Here is an 11,620-nt window from a genome sequence, read left to right on the forward strand (position 1 = left end):
TGCTTTATATTGAAAATTAGTGTGTCTTATCACATTATTTTAATGTATTATCTTAATTATGAACACACTGGTTTGTAGTGCAAACAGTTTTACCGTTTACTGTACGTTGTTATTCTTCTCGTTATTTACCTATAGCGGCTAATGAACCGGAAGTCTCACCCATAGGCTTACTTCCGCGTTGAAGAAAAAGGTGGATAGACCCTTTTTCTGTTAGTAAACATTGTGACGTTATTCTGTGGGCGGGGCTTAGGTGGTGGCAGAAAGATCCCCCTGACCGCTTCACTAATGCTAGCTATGAAGTCTGTTAGCTTGTTTTTTTTAAAACAATAACTGGAGAAATTCCGATTTTACCTGCATATGTAAGGTTACTCACTATCCGGGACCTTGATTAGCTTTAATGGACGAAACCAGATTGGCCGACCAGCACACGCTTTTACTCAAAGGATAGACGATCTGACAGGATTACATCCGGTTGAGTGACTCACATCTAACGTGTATAGTAAAGACAAACTCACAGTGTCTATCTAGTCATGAAGATGTATATATATTTCCATTTCAGCAGGCAACTATTTTTACAGCTACATTATTATTCCAGCCACAATTACTCATAACAATGTATATACAATTACATATGATTAAGCATATAAATCGTCAGTTTTTTGTTTAACACACATGCACACAGACATTAGTTCATACACTACATAGTAGTGAGATGCATAAGAAATCTTTAGACGCGCCCATAACAACAAAAGACAATACTTTATTGAACCTGCAAACGCTAGCATTTTTGACGATCGTTTCCGTCCAGTCCGCTCGGTTTATCTCGTTTAACCACAGCTGTCCTCAGTTTTTTTTGTTTGTTTGTTTTTTTGTCTGGCAGTGGCAGCAGCGTTAAAATTTCAATATTTAAACATTTCTAAATTCTGACTTTATTCTCGCAATTCCGAGATTACATCTCACAATTCTGATAAGAAAAATCAACTGGTCATTCTGTCTTTTGAGTTTCTATCCCACATTTCTGGCATTTTTTTCCTCCTCAGAATGGACAAACTAAATCGAGTTATAAAGTCCGAAATATGAAATATAAAGTTGCATTTGCGAGAAGAAAAAAAAAAGTCTCAAAAAAGAATTGTGAGACAAAATAGATCATGTTAAATGTAAAATGTTATAGGTTTAAATAGTATTTCATGCTGTAACTGTAGGGCAAATATAATATATTCCCAATGAACTGCATTATGTAGACCAATTGTTTTAATCAAATTTATGCTTTAAAAGTAGAGCAATCATAGCAGGTTTCATTCATTAGTCTGTCCGTTTAAACGTCTGCGTTTAGTTTCAAATGGCATTCACGTTGCGACACTCAATCGCCATTTACGGATACCATAGGAATGAATGGGAAGTGCCGTAAGCTAAATCCCACTTGTCGCAAAAAGCCAGTGACTTCTCTTTTTTCATGGTAAACTCTAAAAATAGTTCAATCCAAACGTATTGTTTAGTGTAAAACTTGTTGAAAATTAGCAGATAGGCTGTCCATTCATTAAATGATTAGCCGTTTCCTCTAAAAAAAAGAAAGCTGTTTATTCAGCGTAGTGAAGCCTCTCTTCATTTGACATCCATTTAAAAAAAAAAAAAAAAAACGGCCTCTGATCTCCTTTCCAACGTACTGCCAGACCGGAAGCGTTAGCTTTAGCCGTTACTGCGTTTTCGGCTAATGGTTGCAGGCTTCCCTTCTAGCAAAGAGCATTGCGGCGTCCCAATGTGCCTACTAACGCACCCTACTGATCGGCCTACACGCACCCTGTCACTGTGAAGTGGCCTGTCAATCATCTTGTCACAGTTAACATCCTCCACATTTCATTTCATTTAACTTCCTACCGTATTAGAGAGAAAATAAGTTGATCTGCCAGTCACGGTCTTATTTGCTCATATTTTCTGCATAATGATGCATTTAAGCAAGAGCTGATAAAATGTAAAAACTGGAACTTGAATGCAATGTAAGTCGCTTTGGATAAAAGCGTCTGCTAAATGCATAAATGTAAATTTAAAAGTTAACGACCAAATGGATGTTTATAAAAGTTCGCATTGCTGTTGCAGATGAAATATAACACGGATAACAATAAATAAATAGTTTTTACCAGTTTAAATGTTGATTATTAGTAACTAAAAAAAATAACCTTTTTGTAAACCTCTCTACCTAACGGTCGATCGCGCGCATCCGCCACGTTTGTAGTTTTTCTAACGCTGTAGTTCTGTAACCGAATCCTTCGCCAAAGCGCAATGAGAGTGTGCACGGATACACACTTCAAAAATCGACCTGAAATAGTAGACTTTTGGCATACTCTTTTCAACATGCTATGCTTTGGTACACACTTATTGTAATCTCACATACTATTTAGGATGGATAGTATGAACATTGGAGCTTTGACTATACGTTTTGACCTGTGGAGGGCAGTACGCCTGGTGGCGTCTACACTCGTAGATCCTGAAGAAGAAGACTAGTACATATAACACGAGGCGAAAGCGAACAAGTCCTTTCTGTTCTGATGTAGCAAAGAACGAGTGTGTGCTCAGGAAAAAAAAAAATCCGACTCTTTGCTGGTAAGATACAATGGACATATTTTTGCAATAATACCTCTTTCCATAATGTGTTGTGATGAAACTTAAACTGAAAATAGCTGGAATTACCGTCAGATGGTTCAGTGGTGATGATCGGTTTTCTGAACACACTAAGTTAAATGTATACGAAGTATTCTAAGACATGTAAGAGAGCTGTTCCTTAACAATGTGTGTCTTCCTAGGTGTTTTCCGAGGTCTTCACAAATTTATGGTGAGTTCTGCAGAAATGTTGTTAACGTTACTTATTTTAAATGCTAGCCGAGTTCAATATGATGAAACCTAAACTGAATAGCTGGAATTACCGTCAGATTGATCAGTGGTGATAAACGGTTTTCTGACTCGGACAAAAAAAAAAAGCCTTTAGCTTCTGTGAAAAAATGGCCTACAAATGACCTAAATAGTGTGTTCATTTACCCAACAGATTCCGATGAAGGAGGTTTGGACGGCTTTATCCTTAATCTTCATATTCCTATGAATTTCATGTTTGTATTTTATATGTATTGTAACTCAAGTCCCAATAAAAGTTCTTATTTGTTCAAATATTTCGTTTTCTTCATTTATCATGTTTCTGTGGGTTTGGGAAGTTCCTGACATGTTGGTAACCTCCTGAAACCCAGCTATGGCGTTTTTGCCTCCGTAGTGGACATTCTATTTTAGTGAATTTCTCTGAGACCTCACAAGTCACCGTTTAAAGCCTAAATGTCCTGTACAGAGCACATTCAGGGCTTTTTAGAGATACTAAATATTTGGAAGTTTCGGTCCTAGGTATTCCTAGATCTTTAAAGATGGCTAAATTTAATTTGGTAAAGTTTTACATCCTTATGGAAAAATTATTATATTTTGTAATTGTCATTTAAATCTGAATTTTCAAATTATTTGTCAATTCAAATATGACTTCCTGTTATGATACCGGACACTTCATACAAGTCCACTGTAGAGGACACCAGGACTAAAATCGTGTTTATTTATTTTGGGAGATATCATTGAATGGGAAAATCATTTTTTCTTATGAAACATTAGATATGAAAATCTGACCAATTATTACTTTGACAATTTTTTTTTTTTTTTTTTTTTTTTTCAACATGCTCTCCCAACAGCAACACCTTAATATGCAAATTAGATGGGAAATTTTAATTTAATGTTTAATGGGAAAACAAGTTTTTGGAAGTTTCCACACATATTGCATAAAACAAAATGGTATATCAAATCATGTTATGTATTTTATAACATAGTTGAGAATCCTCGTTAAAGTTTAGTATTAAAAAAACAACTGAAACTTTTTTTTTTTTTTTTTTAAATCCCATTGTTTTGCCTTTTTGATGTCTCTTCATGCCATTTTATTTTTAGAAAAACTGAGTCCTAGTGTCCTCTACAGAATAAAATATAATTTTTCAAAAATGTTATTTTTCCTTTTTTTTTTTTCTTATGCTCTAAAGCAGTACCTGGTCCTGGGCGCCCCCCAACACTGCACATTTTGTATATCTCCCTTATCTGACACACCTATTTCAGGTCCTGGAGTTTCTTCTAATGAGCTCATGAGTTGAATCAGGTGTGTTTGATTAGGGAGACATACAAAATATGCAGTGTTGGGGGGCGCCCAGGACCAGGGTTGAGAAACACTGCTCTAAAGTATACGATACGATACACTTTATTGTCAGACAAAGTCTGAAATTTGTCTTGCGTTACAGCAGGTTCACTCAAAATTGCAATACTTTATCACGTAAACAAACAAGACTTTCTCAAACATAACACACACAAAAAAAACTTGATGTACAAATGAATTCTTTAACTTAATTCGACTGTATCTTGGGACCTTATACCGTCGATTAGATGGCAACAGCACAAATTCATCATACAACACATGATTAGGTTCAGAGACAATATTACTGGCTAATCTTACCAGATTATTATAGTAGGATAGTTCATATGCTTTTTGAAGTGGCTGACCCACTATTTTGGAGGACATTTTTAGTAAGTTCATTAGCTTTGTTTTTAGACTAACAGATAGACTCTTATACCAAACTGAGTTACAGTATTGCAAAACACTCATGATTACAGACATAAAAAATAAGAAGAGAATCTGCTTTCTTACTCCAAATGACCTCAATCTACGGAGAAAGTAGATTCTTTGCATTGATTTTTTGCAGATACTATCTATATGATCTCTCCATGATAATTTGTTGTCTATCCATACTCCTAGATACCTGTATACTTCAACTTGTTTGATGTTCTCTTCATGTATGACAACAGGTGTTGTACGAATGTCTGAAGCAGGCCCAAATACTATCTCCTCGGTTTTTTTGATGTTAATACTGATTTCATTATAGTCACACCACTCGACCAATCTATTTACCCCCAATTGATGCTGTTCTGAACACTCTTGGTTATTCAATAATGATATTAACACAGTATCATCGGAGTACTTTAAAATATATTGGTCAGTCCTGTTTGATCGACAATCATCTGTATACAGAGTAAATAACATAGCAGAGCTTACACAGCCCTGAGGTACACCAACATTTGTTTTTACTTCTGTTGACAAGACATTGTTCACTTTAACTCTTTGGGTTCTATTGGTAAGAAAAGAGGTGTACCATTTAATTAAGTATGGATTCACGTCTAACTGCATTAGTTTTGACACAAGAGTGTTAACTTGAATTGTGTCGAACGCAGATGAAAAGTCAAGAAATAATGCTCTAACATAAGAGTTACGTTTATCTAGATGTTTGGCAATCATGTGCACTAAGGCAGCCACTGCGTCCTCGGTACTGCTACCTTGTTTATATGCAAACTGACACTGATCAAGTCTTCCTTTGACATTATTGACCAAATGTTTAAGTAGTATTCTTTCTAAACATTTGCTAATTACTGATGTAAGAGCTATGGGTCTATAATCTTTGTATTCTTTTGGACAGAGTATTTTTGGTATCGGTTTTATGGTTGAAGTTTTCCAAGGCCTGAAAGATTGGTTGCCATACTGGAGCTAGTTCACAAGCAAAGCTCTTAATAAGGCTAGGGGCGCATCCATCTGGACCAGCAGCTTTTCTGATATTAATAGACCGAAAAGTAATGACATGAAAAAAAACTAAATTCACAAAGCTTTTTGTTTTTTCTTTATTAACTGTTGACAATAAAGTGAAATTTTCAAAAAAAGAAAGAGCTCCATTATCCCCAAATTTACAAACACTTAGGTTCACTAAAGCATTTAAATTATTTGCCTTAACCAAACCCATATGTACGGTTTCAAAGACTGAAATGAAGTGTGCATAAAAGTGAGATGGTCAATCCATTTGCTAGTCGTCATCTTTTTCAATATAGGGCTTTGCAGCAAAACGAGCAAGTTGCCGGGCCAGATATCTCTCTCTGGCTGAATTTACAGTCTGGTCACTGCAGCGTTTTGCAAACTTACTAGGTTTCTGTTGTGCATCACTTTTGTCTTCAGTTTCCATAACTTTTTCTTCTTTATCATTGTCTGTCTGTCTCTCGCTCGTTTTTTCCTCATCCTGGTTTTTCCTTTTGCTATCCATTTTCTCGCTTTCTTGGTCTCTCTGATCTTGCTCTCCTTTACGGTCCCGTTCCCTATCCTTTGGGCTGTTATCTCGTCTGTCTCTCTCTCGTTCTCCTTTATGGTGTCTTTCCCTGTCTTTTGGACTGTTGTCTCTTCTGTCTCGATCTTGCTCACCTTTCCTGTCTCGTTCTCTGTCTTTTGGGCTGCTGTTTCTTCTGTCCCTGTTACTATGTCTGTCATCTTTGTCTCTGTCCCTCCTGTCTCGGCCTCTGTCTTCTTTTCTGTCCCTGTCTCGCTCCCTTTCTCTTCTGTGGTCCCTGTTCTCCTTTCTGTGACTGTGCTTCTCTTCTCTGTCTTTGGTCCTCTCTCTATCTTTATCCTTTGCTCTGTCCCTGTCTCTTTCCTTGTGACTCCTTTCTTTAATCTCTTCCCTCTCATGCTCTCGCTCATCGTCACTATCTGAAAGAGGGGATTTTTGTCTGTAGTGCCGTTTTGCGTGATTGCTGTTTGTGGTCTTAGTGAATGCAGCTTTGTTATCACTCTGGTCCTCATCGCTGTGGGATTCTGCCTCGCTCTCTCTTCGATTCACTGTGGGCTCCGGGGTCGGTGACCTTTCTGCTGCTGCAGAGCCTGTAGCTTTCTCCTCTCTAAAACAAGTTAAAGTTGATTATTAATCATTTTATTAGAGCTACACAGACCTACAAATAGTTTCTGCATTTTAAAATGTGATATCAAATTCACTTAGGGATGTAATTTGAGTTTCAATGTATTTCTTTTCTCATGCTGTATGAATTTAAATCTATTATGGATAGAGCATTTATATTTTAGCCAGGTTTGAATTTAAAAACATTTTGATGGATTAATTGAGGGACTGGGGTCTGTTCTTTGTACGTCGATAACTCTTGGATTGGTTGGTTCTTCAAAGCTCATCCTGAAGTTGCTATCATAGCAACAGCTCCATAAGCTTAAACCTGCTCGGGAGCAGGTTTATTTCACGTACACCGGATTATTTTTAAGCAGAACTGATACTTAAAATCTGTCCCAGCCACCGCTACGTTATTACAAGAGTACCATAACTGGTCCAGGGACAATAATTTTAAATAATAATTAAAAAATTAATTTGAAAATAATATAATAATGTTGTGTAGTCTATGTACTACAGACACAGCCAGTTTTACTCATTGCAATATTTATTAGTGATGAAACAAGGCATTAATGTTTGCCTACAAAACCACCACTCTGCACCCCTTTACCTAAATTCATTACTTCAGACCTATGTGCCCTCTAGAAGCTTGCATTCTGTAAGTGAACGTTGCTTTATTGTGCCATCCCAAAGCACAAAATCACTTTCACAGACTTTTAAATGAAATGTTCCCTCCTGGTGGAATGACCTGCCCAACTCAATCCGAAGAGCTGAGTCCTTAGCCATCTTCAAGAATCAGCTCAAAACTAATGCTGTCAAACGATTAATCGCGATTAATCACATCCAAAATAAAAAGTTTTTGTTTACATAATATGTGTGTGTGTGTGCTGTGTATATTTATTATGTATATATAAATACACACACATGCATGTATATATTTAAGAAAAAATGGTATTTTTATACATTAAAGAGATTTATATATACATGTAAATATATACATGTAGGGAGTCGGGCTTGTAACCTGAAGGTTGCTGGTTCGATTCCCGCACCTGCAGGAATTGAAGGTGGGGATTGTGAATGAACAGCACTCTCTCCACCATGACTAAGGTGCCCTTGAGCAAGGCACGAGCCCCTAATTGCTCCCCGGGCGCTGGAGTAAGGCTGCCCACTGCTCCGGGTGTGTGTTCACTGTGTGTTTGTGTGTGTGTTCACTACTCACTGCTGTGTGTGTGCACTTGGAAGGGTTAAATGCAGAGCACCATTTCGAGTATGGGTCACCATACTTGACAATACGTCACGACTTAACTGACTTAACTTAAATACATTAAATATTTTCAAAATATATACTGCATGTGTGTATTTATATATACATAATAAATATACACAGTAAACACACATATATTATGTAAACAAAAACTTTTATTTTGGATGCGATTAATTGTTTGACAGCACTACTAAAAACACATCTCTTCCATCTTTATTTGACCCTCTAACTCTAGCACTCTATATTCTGATTCTATTAAAAAAAAAAAACTAACACTAGCTTTTCTAATCGTTTTGTATTCTATCTATTTGTTTTCTTTTTATTTACTTTACAATTAACAAAAGCATAAAAGGCCTCTAACACTAGATTGCTCTATTCTTTTTCTATTCTATCTGTTTTCTTTATATTTATTATATAATTTAAAAAAAAAACTTGCTATATGTACTGCGTTAAGCGAACTGAGACTTGTTATAGCACTTGCATATCATTCCTCTTTTGTTGATTTTGATTGCCTCCATTGTCCTCATTTGTAAGTCGCTTTGGATAAAAGCATCTGCTAAATGACTAAATGTAATGAAACACTTACGTTATAATTGTATTGAAGTCTTACACACATACTATACAGTTAATCTGAGTCGTGCATTAATTTGAGTAGTGACAGATATTATGGGAGTGGCTTGATGGAGCACAGGAGATACAGAAAACTTGATCTTGACCCTTAAGAAACTTTAATTAATGCTGTCACGTAACAAATCCTCTTCAAAGATAAAATTGAATTGCTAATTACAACATTAAAATTAAAATGTAAAACCTGTACAAATATCATGAATATTAATAATATAAAAAATTGGGAATAAATAATTGGGAATCATGTTAAAAAAATTACGTAGTACTGTTCGCTTGTTTGTTTCCTTATAAAGGTCCAGAAATTTGTCAAGTTTTTTGTCAGGTGTCTTTTTCAATTATATGATGTCATTATGTTGCGGTCTTGCCGCCAGCCAATTGCTGCATTGCTGATCATGGTTTCGAGTATCGATACATCTTCCCTTTTCAGGAAAAATGAGAACGTGCAGTAATCTTGGACAACTTAATCCAGATATTTTAATCAAATCTGCAAATTCGTTTGAAGAGCTGAATTAGCCAGAGATTAGTTATGATGATCCGAAGACCTGGAATCATTCAAATTATCTCAGATGCGAGGTATGAAAAACGGACCCCAGGAGTTGTGTGGATTACTTTTGGATTGTCTTTTTTTTAATCAGCTGTTTTAACTCTTAAAGCACCCATTCACTGCAGAGGATCCATTAGTGATCCAGTGATGTAATGCTAAATTTCTCTCACCTAAGGGTGAGTAACTTTTCATTTTTGGGTGAACTATTGTGGGGTGTGTAAACTTATGAGCAGAACTGTACCTAAAGAACATTTATCTGTAACAACCTGGAGCATTTAATTGTGTTTTTATGCACTTTATACCTGAAGTTCCTGCTTGTTTTGCACTAATGTATGATACACATATCTGGCTACACTGTCCAAAAAGTGTCTGTCATGCTGCTTGATATTGCAAATCGTTATTTGTGTTCACATTTTTTTCATTCATTATCATAATCATGAACACACTGGTTTGTAGCCCAAATGGCTTTATTTTTTTACTACACTTTGTTATTCTTATAGTTATTGACCTATAGCAAATAATGAATCTAAAGTCTCACACATTCACAGGAATGTTACTTCCGTGTTGCACAATAAGGTGGATATCAATCGGTAAATCACTACCAGCACATGCCTCACCTTTGAGCACTACGATCAGGCACTGCCTCCTCTCCGACTGTCTGGTTGAGAAGATGCCTATAAAATCCACTGAGATCCTTCTGCTTCTTGACATCCAGTGCAGCTAAAAATGAAAACAACAACTAAGAAGTATGTCCACTTTAATACTCATTACAACAATGAATTATACTACAAGAACTCACCCTCTAACTCTGCTTCCCTCTTCTCTCTCTCCAACTCCTCCTGTCTTTCTTTAAGTTTTTGGCGATAAGCTGTGGTGACAAAGGCCTCTTTATCAGCAAACATTTCGCCCTCTGCTTCTCTTTCTTTCTGGATCTTTCTCTCATCACGACGTTCCTGTTCCTTCTTCCTCTCTTCGACTGCATGGAGCAGCTGGTTAATATACTTGGGCTAAAAGAACAACAAATGTTCATTTTGAATTTGAATTGTTGTCAAGTGGGAATTACAGTGTGCTACTACGACAAATGACTGCAAAACATAATGCTTTAATATAACAGCTATAAAGACTTACATTGAGTAAAAATGTGTCTATATTAAACGAATGAATATTTAAAATATACCTTTCTGTCTGGGCCACCCAGCAATTTCTTATTGCTTTCCAGTCTCTCTTTCTGAATATCATCATACACACTATCATACTCATAGACAGTGCTGTCCTCTTCAAGTGCCTTTTGCATCTCAAGACGGGTCTGAAGTGGGAAGAAAAAAAACTATTTTCAACACTGTAAATTACATAATTATGCAACTGTTCTTGGGATGTCTTCCATTCTTACCTGCTTCATCATCTTCTTTTTGACTGACTCCTTCTGCAAGCTCTCCCCAACTGAGGTCTACAGTATAAGAGATTGTGTTTTATTACAGTGCACTTAATTAAGCGTAGAGAAAGCAACATGCAGATTCATAGTCACCTCATCATCAGAATCATCTCCAAACACAGAGGGGCGGGAGAGAACAGCAGATTTCGATGCACTCTTCCGGGGCAAAATGAGCCCATACCTGAAATGCACATAAGAAAGCATGAATACAGCTTAGTGACTATCTACTATGTGGGATGGTTAATTAAGACTTAGTTTAACACGTTCATCTTTTTTATCAAACATTGTTCTCTGGTGAAAAAAACCAAAACAAAACAACTATTAAAAGCAGCCTATGCTGTTTGGTTGGTCATAGCTAGTTTTAGAGACGTTTTTGCTTGGTGGCCAACCAGCTAAAAGCAGCTGAACACCAGTTTGGCCAAGCTGGGAGACCAGATTATACCAGCTACGTCCATTTGAAACCAGAAGAGCATTGAACCGGCGTAGGATGGTGTTAGCTGAATTTTTATTTTTTTACTTTATTTTATTTATTTTTTTTCAGTAGGGGAAGGCAAGCAATGCACTGCCAAGGACAGTTAGCAAACAAAAAAGCAATAATATTACACAGAGAGAATTAGAGGTTTAGGAAAATGCAACATGTAAATAAGTTTATTTACGATTTATAATGTAGCTAACGTGATTGTATGCGCATGTGTTTTGGGGATAGCAGTATTAGCTCATTGGCTCGGACCATATATTGATTAGCTCATTCTTATCAAGATACTGTTTTACAACATTCTTACACAGCCATTGTGCAATGTCCGTCGATATACACAATAAATAATTTAACTATGTCTTGTGTAATTGGACAAATTAACTATAAGTTAACATGACACACTTACTGTTTACCAGAGGTCGCCATCTTGCTTCGATAAATATCTGGCGTGTAGCAGATTCGATCATTTAAAATCGATTCAACGTTAAAACAGCAACACAGAAACGGAAGG

The 11,620-nt window shown here is 36.4% G+C and overlaps 1 protein-coding gene and 2 non-coding genes across 3 annotated transcripts; 2 read left to right on the plus strand and 1 right to left on the minus strand.

Moving 5' to 3' along the window:
* The first annotated feature begins 2,648 nt into the window (after nucleotides 1-2,648).
* On the plus strand, nucleotides 2,649-2,723 carry LOC131529570 (small nucleolar RNA SNORD65). Its single transcript, XR_009268139.1, has one exon. It is a non-coding gene; the product is annotated as a small nucleolar RNA SNORD65 (small nucleolar RNA).
* Nucleotides 2,724-2,883: 160 nt separating this feature from the next.
* On the plus strand, nucleotides 2,884-2,956 carry LOC131529571 (small nucleolar RNA SNORD65). Its single transcript, XR_009268140.1, has one exon. It is a non-coding gene; the product is annotated as a small nucleolar RNA SNORD65 (small nucleolar RNA).
* Nucleotides 2,957-5,710: 2,754 nt separating this feature from the next.
* Nucleotides 5,711-11,580, minus strand: nsrp1 (nuclear speckle splicing regulatory protein 1). Its single transcript, XM_058757151.1, has 7 exons — nucleotides 11,516-11,580; nucleotides 10,728-10,815; nucleotides 10,593-10,649; nucleotides 10,380-10,508; nucleotides 10,002-10,209; nucleotides 9,820-9,922; nucleotides 5,711-6,771 (listed from the first exon to the last, which is right to left on the minus strand). Exons 1-7 carry the CDS (start codon nucleotides 11,533-11,535, stop codon nucleotides 5,910-5,912), a joined length of 1,467 nt encoding a protein of 488 aa, XP_058613134.1. The 5' UTR covers nucleotides 11,536-11,580; the 3' UTR covers nucleotides 5,711-5,909.
* Between the last annotated feature and the right edge of the window lie 40 nt (nucleotides 11,581-11,620).

This window comes from Onychostoma macrolepis, chromosome 21 (assembly GCF_012432095.1).
Source record: "Onychostoma macrolepis isolate SWU-2019 chromosome 21, ASM1243209v1, whole genome shotgun sequence".
NCBI lineage: Eukaryota > Metazoa > Chordata > Actinopteri > Cypriniformes > Cyprinidae > Onychostoma > Onychostoma macrolepis.